At 49.0% G+C, this 22,933-nt stretch overlaps 6 protein-coding genes across 6 annotated transcripts; 3 read left to right on the top strand and 3 right to left on the bottom strand.

Moving 5' to 3' along the window:
* Positions 1–291: 291 nt before the first annotated feature.
* On the bottom strand, positions 292–3,256 carry FIESC28_07336 (uncharacterized protein; the record flags this gene model as incomplete). Its single annotated transcript, XM_031161476.1, has 3 exons — positions 292–1,647; positions 1,729–2,229; positions 2,288–3,256. The coding sequence occupies 3 exons, from the start codon at positions 3,254–3,256 to the stop codon at positions 292–294; spliced, it is 2,826 nt and encodes a 941-aa protein (XP_031014460.1).
* A 962-nt stretch (positions 3,257–4,218) lies between these two features.
* FIESC28_07335 (uncharacterized protein) lies at positions 4,219–5,493 on the bottom strand (the record flags this gene model as incomplete). Its single annotated transcript, XM_031161475.1, has 7 exons — positions 4,219–4,326; positions 4,376–4,994; positions 5,048–5,128; positions 5,189–5,218; positions 5,274–5,284; positions 5,344–5,366; positions 5,448–5,493. The coding sequence occupies 7 exons, from the start codon at positions 5,491–5,493 to the stop codon at positions 4,219–4,221; spliced, it is 918 nt and encodes a 305-aa protein (XP_031014459.1).
* Positions 5,494–6,836: 1,343 nt separating this feature from the next.
* FIESC28_07334 (uncharacterized protein) lies at positions 6,837–7,529 on the bottom strand (the record flags this gene model as incomplete). The annotated part of the gene is made up of 6 exons (XM_031161474.1): positions 6,837–6,947; positions 7,004–7,105; positions 7,164–7,235; positions 7,300–7,364; positions 7,441–7,458; positions 7,520–7,529. 6 exons carry the CDS (start codon positions 7,527–7,529, stop codon positions 6,837–6,839), a joined length of 378 nt encoding a protein of 125 aa, XP_031014458.1.
* Positions 7,530–9,272: 1,743 nt separating this feature from the next.
* FIESC28_07333 (uncharacterized protein) lies at positions 9,273–14,011 on the top strand (the record flags this gene model as incomplete). The annotated part of the gene is made up of 3 exons (XM_031161473.1): positions 9,273–9,301; positions 9,361–9,855; positions 9,904–14,011. 3 exons carry the CDS (start codon positions 9,273–9,275, stop codon positions 14,009–14,011), a joined length of 4,632 nt encoding a protein of 1,543 aa, XP_031014457.1.
* A 2,205-nt stretch (positions 14,012–16,216) lies between these two features.
* On the top strand, positions 16,217–19,118 carry FIESC28_07332 (uncharacterized protein; the record flags this gene model as incomplete). The annotated part of the gene is made up of 3 exons (XM_031161472.1): positions 16,217–16,444; positions 16,508–16,603; positions 16,656–19,118. The coding sequence occupies 3 exons, from the start codon at positions 16,217–16,219 to the stop codon at positions 19,116–19,118; spliced, it is 2,787 nt and encodes a 928-aa protein (XP_031014456.1).
* Positions 19,119–20,370: 1,252 nt separating this feature from the next.
* On the top strand, positions 20,371–22,579 carry FIESC28_07331 (uncharacterized protein; the record flags this gene model as incomplete). The annotated part of the gene is made up of 6 exons (XM_031161471.1): positions 20,371–20,413; positions 20,526–20,686; positions 20,742–21,491; positions 21,546–21,618; positions 21,669–21,881; positions 21,936–22,579. The coding sequence occupies 6 exons, from the start codon at positions 20,371–20,373 to the stop codon at positions 22,577–22,579; spliced, it is 1,884 nt and encodes a 627-aa protein (XP_031014455.1).
* Positions 22,580–22,933: the final 354 nt, after the last annotated feature.

Here is a 22,933-nt window from a genome sequence, read left to right as displayed (position 1 = left end):
TACGGAGCATTAAGGAAAAAGGTTTAGAACTATATCTTCTCAGTCGTGCGTGATGTTTACAGGGGGAAGGGATGAAGAATTAGTCCCTAAAGCTTAGAGAATCTTTTGTAATTACTTGGCTTAGTAGGCACACAAAGTACGGGACGAAACAATATGCTTAGTTTATGTAAATTTAGACTAAGCATTATGTCGATTTATGATTTTTGCCCTAAAGCTTAGAGAATCTTTTGTAATTACTTAGTGTAGGCGCTTTGTCAATCTGATTATCTCGCGCACGTTTCCTTCCATCTTTCAATCATCATCGATCACAAAAGGCCCAGCGGCCCTTCTGGGAACGATTCCCATACCACTAGCATCATCAGTTCGAGCCCTCTTGGGAGAGCTCCCTGTGCAGACATACTCGTCATCGTCATTTCCAGAGCAAAAAGGCCTCTTTTGTCGCTGCAGATCGAAGTCCTGAGTAAGGTCGATAGGACAGTCTATCCCTTCCTCTCTCGGATCGGAACCCGGCTGACTAGGAGGGGTGCCCATGAATAGGGAGCTCTCAGAGCGATTTCTTCCTGAGGCGCTTTCTGGTGGAGCACTTCTCTGTGGTGTTGGGGTTTCCACCTTGATCTTGAATGGTGGTCGGAGAGAGACTTCTGGAGTAGGAGTTGGGACGAATAAAGACGACTCCCCTCGTCCACGGGAGTCCGATTCGCGAATAGTAATTTCTGGAGGCGGCATAGTAGCTCTTTCGGCTGCTTCTGGGTTAGGTATTTCAATTAGATCCTCATCGTCTTTCATATCCTCGTCCTCATCCTCACCCTCATCCTCATCACCGCTGGTGAGATCAATGGGATCCATATTGCTACCACCAGCATCGGAATCAGCATCAAGGCCCATGTAAGGATCAGGATGAGAATAAGAATCAGGGTCATCATCAAGGTCGTCATCAGAATCAGAGTCAGAGCCATCAGAATCGTGTTCAGAGCTTGTATCGGAGTCTTCATCGTCGGTAGCTTCATCTCCACTTTCATCTTCAGCATCATGGACAGCAGTTTGCAACTGTGGGAACAGATCAGGTGGTGGTGTTGAGAGTCCTGTAGAGGGTGGATTGATGAACCTTTCCAGTCTCGTAGCAAGTGCTACGCTGGGACGATAACCCATCAACGGCGCCAGGTTTCGAATGTTAGAAAAATGCTCATCATCAGGTAGTTTGTCCCGGCGCACAGCGTTGTTCACATCCTGAATGAAGGTCCAGTCGCGAACCGCCACCATCTCATCATTCGCATTCCATTTGTCGTAGTCCCAGAAAGTTATCCCTTGGAGACCGCGAAGGCAGTACAGGTAATCTAGCCCCTGCACAGTGCGCAATGCGCGGAATGGCCGGTAGTTCGGCTGCGCTGTCGTCTTTTCTTCCATGTATTCGATCATGTCTCGCGGTTCATGCTTACGTCGCATGTATTCCCGTGAAGATTCGGGGATGTGGACCGAGAGTGTCTTGAGGCGACAGGCCTCAGGGAAATGGGCCAAGTCATGGGTTCGACGAGATGTATATTTCTTCTTCTCGTCTAACTCGTAAGTCAGCTTTTGGGAACCGATCCACAGCAACTCAACACGTTGCAGAATTTGCAGCTTGCACCCAATGTTCTTCGCAAAGCGACCCTATTCGCCGATCGAAGAGAAGGTAAAGGTGTTTGCTCCATAGAACAAGTGAGAACCAACAGAGTTCCATTCTTTGCATACCAAGAAAGGAGCGAGAAGCCACTGTGGATGAATAGTACCAAATGTCAGAGACACGGGCTCTTTTCCGATGTGAAAGCGATGAAAAAGGGACATCTGACCCTTGCAGTTTCGATGAACTGAGTCTGGCTCGTAGTAAGGATCTAGCCGGGAGATGGCGTGAACGACATCGCCATGGAAGACAAGAGCGTAGGCAAGGATCTCGAGCTGAATCTTCCGTGGAAGGTCTTCGAAGGGGAATGGCTGGATTTCTCCTTCGTCGTTCGAGCTTGACTCTTTAGAACCAGAAAGTGGTGTGCAGCCTCGGTTCAAAATTCCTCTCTCTTCTTCCGCATCGGTCGGAGCACGGAGTCTAAGATCGGGGTGCGTCTTAGGTTTCTGCATCTGGCTGAAAGCCCATGACATGTTTTCTTCACGACATGAAATTTTGTAAATGTCGCTCCAACCAGTGATGTCAGGATGGTATCGATGCTGGATCCATTGAAGATATACCTGAGGCCACTCCTAGAGCAAGTAAGCCAATTGAACGGTGTGAAGACACGAAATCATAATGTATACTTACTTTCTCGGTAATCCGCTGTCTTGCCCCTGGCTCCCGTGACAATCTCAAGCGTTTGCTGTATCTTGGAGGCAGATGTTTTCGCACTGCTTCAGGCAAACCCGCCCACACGTCATTGAGAGGCAAAGGTACGGTTTCAGGAAAGTTTTCGAGATCATCTTCTGAGACAAGCTGGCGAAGAGCCGCGTTCTCTCTGTGAAGAGCTCGGTTCAACTCGATGTTCGCTCGATTCGCCATGTAAAACTCTCTGACTGCCTCCTTGAATGGCCTAATGGACCGGTTCTTACTGGTTAATTTGCGCTTGTTCGTAGCTCTGCAGGTTGCCAATTCGTTTCGCTTTTGTAGAAACATGTTTCGGTATGCCTGAAAGCCTCCTGCCAGACCATCCCATCCGGGCTGACATGTTTCGATGCAGTTACCGTTCCACTCTGGAATGAGGATGCCCTCTTCCTCAAGACACTGCGCAATAGTTGCGTTTTCATTCTTGTTACCGTGCATAACGTCTCCTTCCACATCATCGTTATTGATTGGGTCGTCGTCGGTGTCGGTCTCTGTTCCAGCATCTGACCAAGCATCATCATCTGGCTCGTCGTCTTCAGAACCGTCATTTTCGTCATCGTCATCGTCATCGCCATCGTCGTCAGAATCACCACCTGGATCGCTGTCATCAAATTCGTTATCGACAGGATCATTGTCTTCAATCTCACCATCGTCGTCTTCGTCTGGGTCGTTATCGACAGAATCATTGTCTTCGATCTCATCGTCGCTCACATCGGATTCCCCACTGTCCATGGAATCAATGGAATCGGGCCCTTCAACGGTATGATTAACCGCTTCACCGTGCCCATCTACCATCATAACGAGCTCAATGGCGGGAGGTGTTCCATCGTCTTGAACCTCTTCTGGAAGGTCATCCTCGGAAGTGAGATCGACTATGTCGGCTTCCGAGTCAGACTCACTTCCGTCCGACATCTTCGATAGCTTTGTTGTAGGAAATGGAAAGCTTGAGTGAAGACCAAAGATATGAGAAGTTGAGAGATGAAAGAAAGAAGACGGAAGACGGGACAGGGTCTTTTGTAGACGTAGTGCAAGGGATGATGGTTCAATGTCAAGAGAATCAAGAGAATCAAAAGGTTGAAGTGAAGTAAGGGAAGGAGTTTGAGGGTAGAAGAGAAGACCTCAAAGACCCAAGAGGTTGTTGTGCTAGGTAGGGAAGAGATGGAAGAGGGAAGAGATGTAGGAGACGGAAGAGGGAAGAGATGTAGGAGATGGAAGAGGGAAGAGAAGGGAGCCTTTTATAGACGTGTTGAAGAGGATGATGATTCACTCTCAAGGGAATCAAGAGGCAAGAATGAACTAAGAGGAATAAGCTTAGAGAAGAGAGGCATAAAAGTGGTGATGAGGTTTAGATGATAGGGGTGGAGCCAAAAGGCAGCCTGTGAAGCTCCGTGTAAGTCAGCGGCTGCGCAGAGATGAAGCTAGGCTGCCACTACACAGAGTGGACTATAAAGGGACACTCACATACAAGATGATATACGTCGAGAATCCACACCCGGGTTTGGCATCTGGTAACTGGATGAAGCCGACCGTGTTATTGTATGAGAATGATCGACTAATTTCTGAAAAGCATGTCAGTGGTAGCTCTACTCTTCATTCAGATACACCTTGCAAGGAACTAAGAAGTACGTCGTGAATTTTGAAATGTGAAATGACTCGACTCAAGCTCTATTCAATACTTTAGCTTACATCAAAGCAAATGACCTGCTCTTGCTCCTCCGAACCGTATGATGGGGTTTGAACAGGATGCGTATATATCAATCCATTTCTAGTATGTCGTTCCATAACCAGATGCCCTCCGGAGACCTTCTGGTGCTATCCAGTACGTTTTTGGTATATTTTTACTTGTTCCTTTAACCTCGATCTCATCTCAACGCCTAGTTCTTAAGGGCGCTGGTAACGGGATAGTGCCAGCTGCGGAAGGTGTCCATAACAGTTGTGAACACGACCAGGAGGATACCACCTCCAGGGCCGAGACGAAGGACCTGAATGATTGTCAGTATGCCATACTCATTTCTCTACCAGACGACTTACCTTGGGCAAGAAACCCTTGTAAAGGGCACTGAAACCCTCCTCCTTGAGCACGGTTCCGACAGCGGGGAAAGCCCAGTTGTACTTGGGGATTTGACCAGGGATCTTGGGGGTGTTCTGAATTCGACTCTTGACGACGTCGAGGGGAGTGTTGAGAACAGTTCCGAAAGTACCACCAACGGCACCAGAGATGAGATCGTTTGTGATCTGAGACTTCTTAGACTCAGCCTTGGGGAGCATTTGTCGGACCTGGAAAATGCAGCCGAAGTAACCAGCGTTCCAGAGGATGTGGCGCCACATGGTACTCTCAAGGCCCTGGTAGAGAGTGAGAGGACCCTCGTTCTTGACTGTCTTGAGGACACAGTCGATCATGCCGTTGTACTTTCCAGCGGAGGCCTTGTCCTGAAGACGAATCTTGACGAGCTCGAAGGGAACGACGACGAAAGACTCAGTGGCACCAGCGGTAGCACCAGTCAGGACGGAGAGAGGCTGGTTCATCTTGTCCATACCAAACATCTTGCGGTAGACCTTGCCCCATTCATCGTTGGCAGCGAACTTGGTAGCACGCTTGGGAGCCTCCATGAGGATGGGGGCGGAGATACCACGGTAAAGTCGGGAGAAACTGGCGCATATGGTTAGCTGCGATCGCAATGTCCTGGCGGGCGCAAAGCGTACCCCTCCTGCTTGATAATCTTGCGGAAGCAGTCAAGCATGCCATTGTACTCAGCGTTGGCACCGGAGCCAGTCTGCAGTTGGCTGGTTGTTTAGTTAGCAATTGAATATTATTTCGAAAAGCGCACACAAGGCTAGTCATACACTCGGGTCTTGACAACATCAAGAGGGTACCTACGATGCTGTTAGTTAAATGTCTCGAACACGCGACAGACAGAAGTAGTCTTACATCACCAGAATCTACAAGCAGGATAAAATTAGTATTGGCTTTCAAACGGGTGAAACTCAGATGAGCTTACCTCCGAGACACCAGCAATGGCGCCTGATCACCAAACGTTAGCCATCCATTGATTCCAGGGGAAATGTTTATAGTTGAACGGGCGAACGGGGACGAATTGCGTACCTGCGGCGAACTGGTAGATGAAGGGGAGGGGCTGATCGGATGACATATTGACGATTGTATTGAAGACCGAGGAGATGATTCAGAAAGAAAGAAAGAAAGAACAAGAACGAGAAGTCGAGATTGAGTGGAGAGTTTGTCGTAAGTTGACAAGAGGATAAATCAAGTCAAGTCAAGTCAATTCGAAATAACGGAAGGGAAGATGACGAGCTCCGAGCGAAGACCGGGCCGGGGAGTGGAGGGAATTTGTTTTGGTGGTTCGTTTTGTCTTACCGGGTTTGGGCTTTGGTGATAAGATAACTTGTAGTGGACCTTAGCCGCTGTATGTTCTCAGTAACGGCGTTAATTAGGACGATGCCGAATGGATCAATCAGCTGTGGAGTAGATACATACAGTCAAGACCTGGGGGAGGGGTCATGCCCTGTCCAGTCCTATCCTCTCTTCGTCCGGTGAGACGGCAAGCAACCGATCCATGGTAGGTAGTAGGTTGTTTAGTTCAGTCTCCGATTCTTCTCCGACGCTGCCAAAGTTACTGTTTTAGGCAACTAGGGACGATCGACAATGGCTTGGCTGCACTTATTATTACCCGACATCATATTCCAGAAGACAGAAAGAACATTTGTTTATGTTTATGTAATCTTGTAACATTCAAACAATTTCGAGACCATCACCGAATAGACATAATCCGAATGCCCAATACCTACCCTCGGCAGAATCATACTCGGCCATAATTAGCCTTCAAGCCGTGGGCTTCCTGAACAGCCGCCAAAGGGCCCCTTGTCCTTGGCTACAAGCTAGGTACTTATACCTGATAGGCTCTGTTGTAAATAAGAGCGCAAGAATGCACTTGCGGCTCCATGGAGCTGGGATCTTTAGTCACAGAGAACAGATATTAAGCTATTGCAAAATCTAAGGTAGACTGATACTGTGAAAGGAAGTCTTACCAGAGAAACCTTGTATTAAGGACAAGATGATAGAACACAGCAATCAAACTCCCATAAAAGGAAGGAATTTGGAGACACAGCAGACTAAATATTTGACTAGAATAAATGGAACCCAGTTACACGTCGCCCAAATTGTTATGAGCTGCTGTTCTTGGTATCGAAAATACCGCGGAAACTTACCGGTTGGGTATAGCTTTCCCAGAGACTGGAAGTACTATATTCTTTATCAGGTATTTAAAGACATTGAGATATAGTCTCGCTTGAACATGCAATCTTGACGAGTGCTGTATTTATTGAACGGCACTAATCTAGCTGCACATAATCAACATCCTTGATCCCTCTTCCCCGCGATGTTGATCACCGTGCACCGGTCTCCATCCCCGTCGACCGAGCGGATCGGGCACTTTAGCCCTCCGTTACCAAGGCGCTGGGCAACTTTACAAGCTGCTTAACCGAGAACAAGCTTGAAAAGATCGTTGTAAACAAAGTATTGACCTTGGTCATCGCGGTGGAGCTGGAAGGTCTGGGAGAAGTTCATGGGGTTCTGCTCCTCGTCGACCTAAGAACTTTGTCAGTTGCTGTAATGGATGTCGGTCGAGCTGGATAAGCACATACGAGTAGAGCGCCAGTGATGAGGATAATGACACCACCTTGGTCGTTGGAGGGCTGAGCATCGAGAGTAGTGACTTGGTGCTTGACCTTCTGGAAGGGAAGGCTCTGTTGTAACATTGTTAGAAGGCAGGCGTTAGGCCGCAGTCGGGGCGGGGGTACATACGGCAAGCTTCTCAGTGATAGCCTGGGCGCCGAGAACGGAAGCGGACTCAAATGTGAGCATAGAGTTGGGTCGCTATAGTCGATAGTCAGTATGCTGTCTTGTATTGCTGTCCACCGCTTAATGGAGGGGTACTCACGTAAAGAGCAGCCAGACCATTGCGATCAGAGTCGAAGGTGTTGTAGTAGAACTCGACGAACTGCTCTGTTTGCTGTGTTAACTGCCTCGTCCATGTTGCCGGATACAAGCTTGAATTAGCCTATATGGATTCTAGACATACTGGCGACCTCCTCAAAGTCTACAAGTGTGCGTGGTTAGTCTCTGGACACACTAATCCTTTCCTTGCCGCCGGAACTCACTTTGGGCCATCTTGAAATCTGGGGACCTGTTCTGGTCGGGTAATTCGCTGATGCGTCGAAAAGAGGAAAGTGAGAAGATTGAGCAATAGAGTCGTTGGGCTGTGTTATCGCAAAGTCTGCCCGAGGGGAACCCAGGCGGCTTAAACTTCCCTGTTTTGAATCACGTGCGCTTGAGAAAAGAGTTAGCTTAATCTGTAGGAAGCAGCTACTATTAGTAATTTTTTTTCTTTTAACTTTAAACCTTATATAAATATCTTACTTAAGTCTAATTAAGATTATATATTAAAATAATATATTTTTTTTAATATTAATATAATAAGCTATTATAATTATAATTTAAATACTTTAAACTTTATTATTTTACTTATAATAATTATAAAATAACTTTTTTAAATTTTTATTTTTATAAGCTATATAAAGACTTAGGTTATAGAAATAAAATAGCTTAGATAATTGTTAGAGATTCTGCTACTTTTAAGTTATTGTTATATCTCTTTAATCTGATTTCTAAAAGAGTGCAAAAAGAAAACATCAATTAAGCTTATAGCGCTGGACGTTATTTGCTCTTCGTTTCTGCAGCTGGAGAACATTGTATGTCTTTTGAAGACTTTCTTCTGCGACCTTAGATCAAACTTAATAGCACATCTCCTGCCACACGCATTTAACAAGTTTTCAGCCGGTAACAAATATCGAGAGCAACAAATGAAATGCATCTATCGGGACCATGTGGTGAAGCCTCATATTATGTTGTAGATTCAAGCTGCACACCTTTGAGAAAAGAGTCGTCATTGGTTCAATCTGTACAGAGGCAGGGTTCAAAAGTTCTTGCCCAAAGGAACTTACGCCACAATTAACTACCCTTGTCAGCTACTCAGGGGTACAAGCAGTCAAAATAGCTATAGCAGTATCTTCTCTAAAGATCCTCTATAGTTACAGGGAACTTAAAGCTAGCTAGCCTCTATAGTATCTCTTCTTGCACCTGTAGCGAGATGATAATTAGTGCTTATAAGAGAAGCGAAAGTACCCTGCGTAGCTGTGGCTAGTGCAGCTCTTCAGCCACAGTTTCTTCTGGCAAGAACTTTTGGGCCCTGCCTCTGTAGCTAGCAGCTACTATTAATGATTGCATGCAGTTGCATGGCGGGGTAGGTCCTACCCGTACTAGCCGTACCAGCCGTATTGGGCTACCGCACGTTTTTGGGGGCACGTTCATGGAAGATTCTAAGGCGGGCACTTGCTGACGCGCACAATTGGCCCCTCGCTAACCCGTACCTCGAATCGAATCTATCTCCAAGTCATAACGACATCACCTCTTCAACATTTGAACCCGACAAACCCGGCCATTTTTGTCATTTCAACTCAAATATCATCCTTAAACAACATCCAAAGACGTTTAATCGACGACTCATTTTCTCGAACGAAGCCCAGAACCGATCAGTGCCCTTTTTTGCCCTGCCTATCCCTCGCCGATCAAATCTACCTTCGGTGGCAACTTATACCGATTTCAATTGTCGCAATTTAACTTGCGCCAGCAGCATCAATCTTCGCGCCCTCTGGAGCTTGTATCTATCTCAAGCTCTCCTGCGCTTCAAATCGCACCTTTAAATAAGCCGTGACCCATCGAGAGTCACAGCGAGGTGCCTTTCGCGCCCGGGAGAGTCTTCTTGTCCCCTGCCCATGAGTCACCTACTGTGGAAATATTACTGGGAAAACGATGTCGACCGGTTTCGGCGTCTGCTGGCCCCAACCAGCTACAATGCTCAGTCGTTATCAAAGAGTCCTGCGGTAGGAGGGTCAGGTAACTTTCTTGGAGGAAGTCCTGGTATTCCTGGGACTTCTCCAAGGCCGGCAGTAAAGCAGCGGCGCACATCCGGCCATCCGCAGACGCCAGGCAAATCAAAGGACAACAATACACATCTAGGACGTAATGAAGTCAACAATCGCGACCATGCTGGACTTACTATCCTACTCCGTGCCGCATCGTCCACCGACCCGAATGCCCATGAATTCGTCCGGGCCCTTGTCGAACACCCTGCAATCGATCTATATGCGCAGGATCCTGAGAGTGGCTGGAATGCCCTCCACCGGTCTCTATATGCTGGAAACGTTTCGATTGCGCGATTGTTACTGGAGCAGGAACGAGTTGACTTGACCAGTCACAATTTGAATGCCGTCAACAAAGTAGGTCTTTTGATCAAAACTAAAGACCATGAGGGCAACAGTCCTTTCGATGTTTACAACTCTACCATTGCCGCAAGATCTTTGAAGAGCATGGAAGATGGAAACAGCTCAGATAGCGACGCGGAAAGCGTTGACAGCGGAGGTGGTGGCATACATCAGTGAGTCTATAGAACTAGTGCTATCGACATAACTGATCATTATTGCAGCATGGTTAAAAATTCGCATGGCTTGAAAAGTTCGATTGGTGGCGACGAGCTTTTTGTTTTTGGCAGCAACAAGAATGTTTCTCTTGGAGTTGGAGATGAAGATGACCGCCAGTATCCTGACCGGATCCATCTACCTAGGCCCGACCTTCTCGTGCATCGATTATATCATTCGCGTCTGGAGGAGCAAGACGTGGAGGCACCGTCTTCACTCAAGATGGACGACATTCCGACATTGGTCAGAAACCAGCCAATCGTCATTCAAGACGTTTGCATGTCCAAATTCCACAGCGCCATTTTGACCACCGATCCAGTGTCAAATCTATACATATGCGGTGTTGGTCGTGGAGGGCGGCTTGGATTAGGAGACGAGAACACGCAGTTCAAGTTCGTTCCTGTTCAAGGCCCATTTCTGGACAAGAAAGTCCATCAAGTGGCGCTGGGGCAGAATCATACTATGGCCGTGGTTGATAACGGAGAACTTTGGACCTGGGGCCTCAATTCCGCCTCGCAACTTGGGTACACTCTACCAGCGCCATTAAAGGCAGACGAAGAGCCTATGAGCCTCACCCCGCGCCAGGTCTTTGGATCCCTCAAGAAAGAGATAGTTTTGGGGGTCGCTGCGTCTGCAAATCATTCAGTAGCGCACACGGGATCCTCACTATTTACTTGGGGTCGAAATGTAGGGCAGCTCGCTCTGATGGATGCTGATTCAAGATCCCTTGATATCCAGCATACCCCTCGAAAAGTCGCTGCTTCCCTTCTGGCTGCCCCTATTGAGATGGTATCAGCTATTGACAAGGCTACGATTTGTCTCTTGTCTAACCATACCGTCTGGGTCTTTAGCCACTATGGTTACAATTTAGTCAAGTTTCCATTCCCAGACGTCTTTTCGAACAATATCACCATGACACGCTACGAATTCGGAGGCCGAAGAGAGATAGATTTTATCACCGCAGGTGGTGAAACAATAGCGGCAGTTACTGCTCGCGGAGACCTTTTCACGCTGCATCTCAACGACAAGGGAGACTCAAGCCAATCTGCGGCTTCTACTACCAACCCAGTCAAGATCAAGAATGCTCTAACACAGCCACAATGTATCTGGGACTCTCGCAAGGACGGCGTTACCTCTGTTGGAGTCGGTGAACATGGCTCAGTCATCATCTGTACAGAGTCGGGGGCTGTATGGAACCGAGTCAAACGCACCAAGGGTAAAATGACTGGATTTGCCGGATCGAACGGCACAAAACGCAAAGACGTCAAGTTCCAACGAGTGCCGTACATCAGCAACTGTGTGGCTGTCCGCAGTTCCATTTTTGGCGCTTTCGCAGCTATTAGACAGGACAGCAAGGTCATGGCGCAGGAGATTGTGATTAGCGACAAATCACTTCGTGACGATATCGGTTCCCTGTTGTGCCTTAACGGCTTCGAAGCCTCACAACATCAGAACGCAGCCAAAAACGCTCGGAAAGTATGGGAAGCAGCCATAATCAGAGAACGACGTGACCCTGTTGCCTACGAAATTCTCCGGTCAGCCGACATTGAGTCAGACCTGCGGCGCTGGCTAGATATGAATCTGTTCCAGTACGACGACCTGAATATGGCACTTTGTTCCTCATCTCTGCCTGATATCAAGATCCCGGTTCATAGCTGGGTGCTTGCTGGAAGGAGCCCTGTTCTACGGCATGGGCTGTCGGATCTGCGCAATCGAGGATCAACGTTCAGTACAGACTCTTTCAGCATTGAGCTTGTTGGGGATAAGCCTTTGTTGACGCTCTTCGAGGTTGACATTTACACTGTTCTTAATGTCGTAGTTCATACATATCAGGACACTTTTGTGCCTGTATGGAAGTACACGCGCGAGGCTCCTCTACTTGCATCCCGTTTCCGACATGTTCGGACAGAGTTGATGAGAGTCGCAACTAATCTCGGTCTGCCAACACTAGAAACGGCAGTTCGCTTGCAAAGAAGTGTTGAAGAATCACTTCATAGTGACTTCAAACAGGCAATTTCCGATCCTTCGTTCTTTGACGATGGCGATATCATTATCGAGCTTGATGGAGAGGACGTCATGGCTCATAGCCAGTTGCTGTGTCAGCGGTGCCCCTTCTTTGAGGGCATGTTTAATGGTCGATCTCAGGGCCAGTGGCTTGCCGAACGCCGTGATGGCATGGATGCTACAGAGAGAATCAAGGTCGACCTGAACCACGTCGATCCTGAAACATTTCACTATGTTATGTCCTTCATATATGCCGATGTTGGCCCAGAGCTCTTCGACAATGTCACGTTGTCTGACTTGGACGAGCTATCAGAGCTCGTGCTTGATGTAATGAGCGTTGCAAACGAGTTGATGCTTGACAGACTATCACAAGTCTGCCAAGCTTTGATAGGCAAGTTTGTGACGACAAGAAATATTGCGAACTTGCTCAATGAGATCAGTCCATGTTCAATCACAGAGTTCAAGGATACCGGGCTTGAATACATTTGCCTCCAGCTGGAGTCAATGCTTGAAAACCATCTTCTTGATGATTTGGACGAGGATCTACTGCTTGAGCTTGACGATGTAGTTCGAGACAATCAACTTGCACGATTTCCCTTCGTACGAAGTGGGAGAGCAGAACTTCTACTACATGAAAGCAACCCTGAGCTAGCTACCGATATTGACGAGGAGCGCCAGATCAGGGTAAAGGAGATGGCTTACAGAACAACTCAGAGGGATGAAGAGAAGAAGTTGGCATCCTCTTTCAAGACGCGAATTGGTAGCATGGATGAAGGTAGCCCCTTACAGACCCCAGATACAGTTCGACGAAAGTCTAGAGGTGGCCACAACGAGGCCTTTAGTCCTACTTTGCGACCCAAACAATCACAGGCAGATATGATCTTTGACATGGAAGATGAGTATGGATCTCTGTCTGCCAAGCCACGGTCTCCTTCGAATGAGGTTGCAAATCTTCGTTCACCTCCTGATACAGACGAAATGCCCCGGCTTCCTAGAGCATGGCGGGAGTCGAAGGGCAAGGAGCTTGCAGGCTCTGCCCACAGTCCAACTCCGTTAGCATTCTCTTTGTCTCCAGAATCTCAGCCATCCGACCTGGGTAGCTTGAAGGCGCCAAGAGGCACTCCTTCGATACCTGGGGTTCCGTGGTCATCCTCCAAGTTAGCTACTTCCAAATTGGACTTGAAAGATATCATGTCCGAAACATCTTCCACATCCGCTTTAACAGCAGGACTACATGCTCAAAGGACTCAAGATGCAGCCGCAAACAAACCGCAGACCAAAATCTCTCAAAAAGAACGAAAGAGGCAGCTTCAAGCATTGGCTGCAGCAGAAGCCGCAGCCAAGGACGAGTCGGCAAACCATGTGCCCTGGGAAACAAACCCAGAAGCGGGAAGACCAGCTCCTTGGAAATCAGCAAGCTCCGGACCCAAGACGTCTCTCAAGGAGGCTGTGTCTGCTGAATCAAATATGCCCAAAGGGGTATCTGCCAACGCAAAACCTCTTGTCGCTTCAGAAACGAAACCTAAATCGGCAACAAGACGCACTGCGTCGCCCGACACAAGGTTTCCGGGTCAGGGTCGAACCAACAGCTCCCCCGCAGTTGTTGCAGGCCCGTCAACCGAGCAGCCCAGAAAGCCCTTGGTACCACACTCAAAGTCGTACATTACACCGGCACCCAAGGCGGAGCCATCGCTCGGGTTCAGTATGGCTGATATCATTGGTCAGCAGAAGCGCGAGCAAGAAGCCGTCAAGGAAGCCGTTGCGAAGCGGTCACTGCAAGAGATTCAGCAAGAGCAAGCGTTCCAAGAATGGTGGGACCAAGAGAGTCGCAGGACACAAGAGGAAGAGGCTCGACGGAAACAGAAAGATGGACGAGAAAAAGATAGTAAGGGGCCAAGGAAGAGTCGACGAGGACGTGGTGGCAAGGTTAAGAGCACCGGTGAAGCGGTTGCAAACACCGAACAGAGCAGCGCCAGCGGAGCTAGAGGCGGAGGTGCTACAGGCCCAGGCACTAGCAACCGGGGATCTGGAGCTGGAGGAGGACGAGGTGGAGTCGGAGGCAGTCGAGGCAGGGGAGGGAAGGGACGTGGTAACAAGTCCCAGGCAACATGACATGGCAATAGCGGTGTTGACCTTGAGGAGCATAGGACTCAAAGAGACATGGTATAGGATTGGAACACCAAGTGGTGCCTAGTCGGCGGGCCTGCTTCAGTGTATTTATTGACCTGCTTGGTTACAACGTTAATGAGGCAAACGTATATATGACAATCTCCGGATGCAATAGAAGAATATTTGAAAGCAATTTCAAGCTCTCTAGTGTACCAATTTCCTGCAACGTACAAATCTTTTCGCGATTGATTAGAAGTCACTATTTCAGTAGATATGCAGACATGTTAGTTCTTGTACCATCATGCAATCCTAGCCAGTCCCACCATGTATTCATGGCTTGGGATATGCCATTATGCCCCCATCAAGGTGATATATCCAATTGGCCATCCGTGGCTCTCAAGGTTACTGAATGCGTACACAGAAGCTACGGTATGTAACTATCATCCTTGTACAATACGCGATGCATCTGTGGGGATCAAGGACGCAAAACGTTCCGGATCTACAAGGCTAGACTAAATAAAGGAGGCTAAAGAGAACGCGTATCGAAGACAGAGTAGACAGATAGAGATTGTACGATAAGAGCGAGTTGCATTGTGGGCGTGGCCAGGCAGACAGTGAGGTGAGGTGAAGTGAGCGCAGCCTATCTCAACCTGTGGGCTTATCTTTTCCTCTGTTTGGGTAGGTCGTCCGTGGTGAATGTAGATGCTCTAAAATGGAAGAGGGGAAAATAGAGAGGGATGGATGCCATGAGTCAACACCCGTCGATGACTGGCATTGAGATGTGATAGCCATCACGAACCAACCAGAAGTGAAGCTGCCTAAATGTACCGTTAGAAGTGCAGTTTCTGTAGGGACAAGGAATCTATTGCACATATTCTTTCCATTGGATTGCGTGATAATACAAAGTCCCAGATGAGAAAGAGAACCTTTGTGGGGACCAATAGACCCTGAAAGATGCAGCCAAAGAAACAGCCAGGCAGATTTGAGGCGCTTACTCGTACTGTCGGATCGTTACAGTAAGTACCCAACTGCACTGGAGTCTGGAGCTGCTGCCCCAGAGCGATTCAAAGTATGGAAACCCGAACCCCTGTTTGGGTGGTGATCCGAGCTTGAGCCCCCTCCAAAACGCTGTTTGAGGTCCTGGGAGGTGCATTGATATGAATCGTTATCTTTTGGCTGCGATACGTATCCATACTGTACTGTACTGAGTTCATCAATCTCTGGTCACAAGACGTGGCTGCAATCAACCGATTAAAGTTGTCTATCTTGGACATCGACAAGTTGCGGTAAATCTTGAATCTGTCAAAGATTACCTTACTTTACTTGGTCTCTGACTCGACTCAGGCGCATACATAATGTACCATACCTATGAGCCCTGTGACGTGAGGCTCTAGCCGATGACGACAGCCCCAGTCGCTCATCACGAGGTCCTGAGTGGTGACCTTTCTAGCCCAGCTCGGGCTCAGGGCGTGCTGTCTTTACAGTACTACTGTGCTGTAATCCAAGGTTGTATTCTATTATCTCGGTTCAAACGAAACAATCATACTTTACCCTCCCCCATTCGTGATTTCTGCAACGGCCCATGCTGCAGTAACCCGTTGTTTATCTAGTAATTGTTGCTGGGCACAAACAAATCGACAAATACGATACACAGACAGCCGCGACACTCTACTGGTAGTTGCTCTTGTTAGTGCTACTATACTGCTACGTACCTACCTACGGGGACCAACTGGACTTGTCTTGGCTAGTACAGTGTTAGATCCCCTTCTCTCACACCTCACTTCACCCATTATCCATACATCTATCGACAACGTCCCTGGAAGCTGCCTGTCCAGTCCTACCCTGCCTGGCTTTTGCTTTTGTTTGTGCTTTTCTTCTGCATTGCATTTGCATCCAATCTCACCGACGGCGACCACATCCAACGGCCCAAGCTTCCTTCTGTCCTTCTGTCTCTTTTTACACTTTACACTTGCATCTACATACGACCTTCCTCCGCCTCTTCTCCCGATTCCGTTCCTAATCCAATCCCGGAGGACAAGGCCGCCGAGTATCAAACCGAGTCTCCCTTCTCTCGATCGATCTATCTACAGCGATATGAACCATGGATGAGCAGGTCTCCTGGCCGATCAAGATTCCCATACGTTCGTGATCAATCCGATAGCAGACAACCATTACCACCATCCTTTGCGTACACGAACACGATATACTATGCATCAGCAACCCCGTGGCCCAGCCCGGGTGTCATCCCCAGGCGCAACGCCCCAGCCGAACTTACCGTCTCGATCCAATAGCACCCGAGAGGCTGTCCTGGGCTCTCGCCCTCGCGCCGGCTCCAACTTCGCCGGTAGAGATGTCCCGAATTCGCCTTCCCTTGAGAGTCCGCCTACACTGGCACCTCCTGCTGACTCTGTGAGGAAGCTTGATCAAATAATACAGGTAGGGATAGGATGACATGCTGTGCTGGGCTAGCCATCTGATGCTGATACTATCTCCGCATAGAACTTCTACGCAAAGGCAGCTGTGCTTGTTCTCGATTCACGTATCAAATCCAGGCCTGCGCGCGGTGCTAACGGCGCAAGGAAGCCAAACAAATGGGTAGGTTTACCAGCTATCTATATCCATCCTCCACCCGCTAATTCGTGAATAGTTCCAAATAGAGACCGATGAGATTGACGACTTTAGAGATGAACTAAAGATCTGGAAGAATTGCGGTAGCCTTGATAACCACCCTCCTCCAATGGTTATAGAGGTCTATCTGGACGCTTCTCGATTAAAGGATAGTCAAAGCCTTGTCATTGTTGATGAGAATGGCAAGAGATGGGATGTAATGGAGCAGTTGAACTCGTCCGGATCTTCTACCGACAGCTCATCTGGCGCATCACGAAGAAACAACGAAGTCGTCATCGAGCGGTGGCAAGTTGAGTTGAAGCACTCAGGCATGACGTCCACCGACTTTGGCCCGATTTTACCGACTGTCTATAAGAAGGCTATCGTTTTCTTCCGATCGCTATTCATCACCACCCGATTGCTTCCAGCATGGAAGTTTGCCAGCCAGGGAGCTGCGAAAAACTCACATCCAGCTCTAGTTCCCCGTTGTCGGATACGTCTATCTCATCCGGAACGCTCCCGTTGTGATCAGCTGCGTCTTCCTATTGACGGCAGGCCAGATCCGGTGACAGAGTATGTGTTTGGTGATTTGGAGGTGCCCGTCGGACGATTGAGTACAGTTGTCACGTATCGCAATGATTGCAACTTTCGTGTGGATGATTCTGAGGCTCTACTGAGCTCTCGGTTCATGGGTGTGGACGAGAACTTCTTCAGGCCCTCTCTTCCTCAGCAGCATGATACATCAAGAGCACCTGCGGCTGAGATAGGCTCGTTGCGTGATCATCGCTCCCGGCCAAACCTCAGCGATGTTCAGCAAGCTTATGGGAGCTTATCAACGTTTCACGGAAACGTTCCTGTGGGGACCAGCCCGATCTCGGCTTTGCGATCAGTGCGACCACCAGGCTCTGACACAAGCTCACCCCCAGGATCTGTCCCAGCACAACACGATGTAGATGGCCCAAGCTCCCTACCAGTCCGCCAAAGTACAACACGACCACCTTTGCCAACCTTTGAAGGCTCAGGTAGAAGGCCCTCGGTATCTTTTCAGCCTTTTAAGGCGGGGTCCCTTTCGGGGTCACCTGTTCCTAGACAGCTCGACGCTGAACCAGCCTCCCCGCAATCGTTGACACGGTCAGGCATCCCTTCACTCAGGCAGCCAGGTAACCGTACATCACTCACTGCTGGCATGCCAGCTTCCTTGCGAGGTGGCCCGCCTGCAACATCAGGAGATACTGCAGTTGCAGGCTCTCCACGGCCCGCGTCGACTAGTCGATATAGTAGCAGTTTCACCCACCGCCGCGGTCGCCTCTCGTTTGGAGGCGCTAGCAGAGCTGGAGACGATGAGCAGAGCAGCAGCGGAAGGCAGAGCCTGGCTTCATCGGTGGCTCAGCCAGGATCGGGGCTACTTGCTGAGGTTGCGGGCACTAGCTCAGATTCTCTCCGTGACGACAATGAACAACTCGAGGACTTCATTAAAGCTCTGGACAGCAAGAAGACCTTGCAGAGTTTTAAGCCGTCAAAAAAGGGTGAATCGGCGACGAACAAGACGGTGGCGCAACTCTCTCGCTTCCACATGATGAAGGACTCAAACAACGCACTTACTGAGTCGATGACATCGTCCGTGCAGATGCAGAGATCATCGAGCTCATCCAGTAGGCAACTGACAAGCGTTCCTGGAATGACTGCTCCGGCATCTGTGTCCGCTTCATCATCGCCTGGAAAGCCGCTTTCACCACATACACCTCATACGCCAGCTATCCCATCCAGATTGAGCGAAAACTCAATTATCGATTATACTGGCCAAGGACGGATTACTTCACGTCAAGGACGAACCTCTGACAGTACTCAGCCGGGAACTATCAGAGAAAACACAATTACGCAGGACGGAACAACAGCTATTGACATTCCACTTTCGCCCCGACTTGCGACTTACCAACGACGAGCGAGCTCCGTTGCACTTCAAAACCGTTCAATGGTTGATGACGATGAAACAGATTCAGCTTTTGCACACCGAAGTATCAGCCTGGGTGCTGACGATAGAGAGCCGCCTACGTTGAGCATTCTACTAGGGAGACAAATGCAACTTGAAGAGGAGTCTACGCAAAGGGAATCGGACGCACTTCAACCAGCTGCCGGCGCTGGGAGTGCTGAGACGCCAGATATCTTGCAGCGAGGGCTTTTAGAAGAGAACCCACCTGAAGGTCTGATTCCAGCAGCGACTTCTAGCTCACCATTTGGTCGACGCCGATATATGGGCATGGCTTCACATAGACAAACTCCACCACAATCATCTCGTGGTAGCTTTACTGGATCTCTCAACAGACAGGTCCGAGGTGATGATGATTCGGTTAACGAGGAGCCCTTGGTTTTCGATCTTTCAGAAATGGATCCACAAGGCCGACGAAGCATCGAAGAGGCGCGTAGTGGCGCATCTGGAGGGCCAAGCATTGGGCCAGATAGGGGAGGATATGAAAGCCGCAGCGCTTCAAGACGGGGTTGGTAAGAACGACATGCCATCTATGCATATATTTTGGATACGGCACATATACAGTGTTGGTTTAACGACGGATAATGGACATGGATCCATAACTTGATTAGAATTATGCGTTTCGTTTTCAAAGACGATGGAGTTGCCGGCAGGATGGCGCATTGGTTGCCTGATGGATACAGTAGATTGCTAGGTACTTATGGAAGGAATGGCGTATATGGACTTGTATAAATTAGTACGGGGCGAGGCATCCTTTCTCTCTGAGAAGGGCCAAGGTCATTTATGCTCTTGAATATTACTCATATCTTTAAACCAGAGACCCTTGTAATGCCCACTTGATGTGAAGTGCTTAGCTTTTGTACGATGATACCCAATCGTAGCGCCACGCCACGCAAGGACGTCACCAAACATAGCCAGGACGCGCAACTGACCACGAAAATTGTAGGCAAAACGTTGAAAGCTGTAATGAAAACTATTTTGCAGTGACGGCTGACTACCTAGACTCCCTATGTTATGGACTAACGGATGCATCTTGTAAGTTCGAGGCTCATCACACTTGTACGGATTCTCAATAAGCCTAAGCTGGGTGTTAGACAAGAACTAAAGATGGAATCAATCTTGATGCAGTCACATGTTGATCGCTTGATTACAGTACTCTCGGAAAGAAGTTGGCTGTGCACATTAGACTCTAAGGTGTGGCGCACGCGTGGCCTCCAGCCACATGAACATTAACATTGACAGGGGGAGCTTGACCAGGTAGCTCAGCCCCGCTGCTTCCTTCGCCGCTCGTTCGTCATCAGTGGTAAAGAAGCTGGGTGGAAGCCTGTTTAAACACTCGCTGCCTTGCCTTACCTTACCTATTACCTACAACTCTACAGCCCAGGACAACCTTAGATCTTAGTCGAGTTGTTCACCAGTCGCTATACCTTTGAAGCGATAAAGCCAACTACAAAGGCACCTAAAAACGACATACTACTAGTAACTGCGCACTACCTCAATATCAAGTGACGTGCGTGTGGAGTGCAAGGGCCAACGTAACCCAGGGTCTTGGTACCATACATCTCCATCTCGCATCGCTATCACCAACCCAATCCTGCCTCTACCTACCTGGAACTTCATCACTTTGGCTGGTTTTCTACTTCACGCCATACGATCGATATCCGACAATATACCCAAGGCTTCTAGCCAACGAATTCCCCACGCGCCTTTACCGCGTTAACATACTTTCCCCGCCGCCCGTCGATAACTGATACCCAACTCTACCACCATGTTCCGAGCCTCAGCAGCAGGCCCCTACGATGATATCGTCAGTATGTTATGCGCCCCTCATTCTTATCATCTCCAAAGCATAAAAAGCGAGCCTTTTGTAGCAGGCGCTCGCTCACATGCCTCTATTCGTGCGTGCGACTAACTCCGGCATAGTCAAGGCTACAGACGAGAACCTCACATCCGAGGACTGGGGCGCCATTATCGAGGTCTGCGACAAAGTAAGCAACGATCCAAATGGCCCTAAGGAGGCTGTTCAGAGCATCATCAGGCGTCTTGCGCACCGCAACGCCAATGTCCAACTCTACACTCTCGAGGTATGCTGAAGTCCTACTTTCCACCGTCGCCAGTCACTTGCTAACCTCAAATCAGCTTGCACATGCGCTTGCTCAAAACTGCGGAAAGAACATGCATCGCGAACTCTCCAGTCGAGCCTTCACAGACGCCCTTCTTCGCCTCACCAACGACCGTAACACCCATACACAAGTCAAGTCAAAGATCATTGAGCACATGAAGAGCTGGTCCGATATGTTTAGTAACGATCCTGAGCTGGGTATCATGAGCGATTCATACAACCGAGCTACACGAAGCAACCCGAACCTTCAGCCACCAAGCGCCCCTCAAAAACAGGGCCTCACCGACGTCGATCGCCAGAAAGAGGAGGAAGAATTGCAAATGGCGCTCACACTTAGTCTTCAAGAGGAGGAACGCAAGAAGGCTGCTGCTAGTAGTCCAGGAGTTCAAGCTGGCCCCAGTGACCAGACAGAAAGTCCTGCTCCTGCAGCTCAAGCCGGTACCACAGCCGCTACAGTGAGCCGAGTGCGCGCTCTCTTCGACTTTGCGCCTTCTGAGCCTGGCGAGCTTGAATTCAAGAAGGGCGACGTAATTGCTGTTCTTGAAAGTGTCTACAAGGACTGGTGGCGAGGATCTCTCAGAGGAAAGACTGGTATCTTTCCGCTCAACTATGTTGAGAAGCTCGCCGACCCCACGGCGGATGAGTTGCAGCGTGAAGCTCAGATGGAGGCCGAGGTGTTTGCCGAGATCAAGAATGTTGAAAAGCTTCTTACATTGCTCAGCACTTCCAACACAGCACCCCGAGAGGAGGATAACGAGGAGATTTCTGTATGTTCTGGCCATCAAGCATGGAGGATTGATCCGCGCTAACATGATTTGCAGAAGCTATACCACCAGACGCTCGCTATCCGACCCAAGCTGATCAAGTTAATTGAGAAGTACTCTCAGAAGAAAGGTCAGTACAGCGTATTATTCTTCATTGGGGACATGACTAACAAGTACCAGACGACTTCACACAGTTGAACGAAAAGTTCATCAAGGCCCGAAGGGATTACGAGGCCTTGTTGGAGTCTTCCATGGCCCATCCTCCCCAGCACAACTATCAGCAGTATGCTATGCGACCGGCTCCTGGTCAGGGTTATCCTCAAGCTGGCGGATATCCCCCTCAAGGAGTACCCCCTCAGGATCCATCACGGTATTACACACCTGGACCCGGAGGTAAGTAGCTTTCTTGAACAATGGCCTGTGTAGCTCGTACTAACTCTCGCTTAGAACAACCTCCGTACCAAGCCTCTTCCCCTCCCCCTAACTTCCAGAACCAAGCCCCGGGACAGGCAGCTCCTTTCTATGTAGCAGGAGCTGAGGTGCCTGCTGGCTCGCAACCCTACCCCCCTAGAAATGAGTCTCCTTCCAATGGCAAACAGCCAGCCCCTATCAACACCTCGACACCCGGTCCGAACTTCAATCCTTACAATCAATCTCAGAGCAACAATCCTTATGCGCAAGGACCTATGGGAGGCCGACCAGGAAGCACATACGGAGCCCAAGAGCTGGCCACTTCTGTTTACGATTCACCTATTGCAACCAACAACCCACAACCGCTTAATACATCGGCTACGTTTTCCAGTTCAGTCTATTCTCCAGAGGACGAGAATGCAAGTGCACCACCTGCTGGTCCCTACGGTGGCCATCAACAACCTCAGCAATATCAGAGCTACAATCCTTCCCAAGCGCCTCCTATGCCAACAGGCTCGGCCCCTCCTCCTCCTCAAAGCGTCATGACCCCTCCGCCTCTGCAACCTGGAAATGCTGCCGGATATGCTGGACAGAGCCAGTACAAGCCGTATGTACCGCCTGGCGATGGCCCCTCTGCTCCAGCACCAGACAGCTACTATCAAAATGGCGGGGCTTATTAGAGACCTGGATGGCCGTGGTTGATAGTCGACCTTTACTATATGGTTCAATAACAAGCATTGCATTCTTCTATTTGTGAGCTTTCTGGGTATCGAATTCTGTGTCCTAGTTACTCTGGTCGCCCACATGATGGTTGCTTTTATTATGTCCGTCTACTGGATATGGTAAACTTTGCTACATTTTTGAAATACCAGGTTGCTGCTATTCAATGTTGAAGAGAGGTTTCTAGGTAGTGGGTGGAAAATACCAATGCAGACATGCAGAATTTATTTCAGCGGAAGTTGATATTCATGAAAGTCCCTAATAGTTGTGAATGTTAGTTAACATATGTATGATACTGACTCGGATTATATATC

Source organism: Fusarium coffeatum, assembly GCF_003316985.1.
Source record: "Fusarium coffeatum strain FIESC_28 chromosome Unknown BRIP53273_contig_161, whole genome shotgun sequence".
NCBI lineage: Eukaryota > Fungi > Ascomycota > Sordariomycetes > Hypocreales > Nectriaceae > Fusarium > Fusarium coffeatum.
This window is presented reverse-complemented; position numbering and strand designations above follow the sequence as displayed.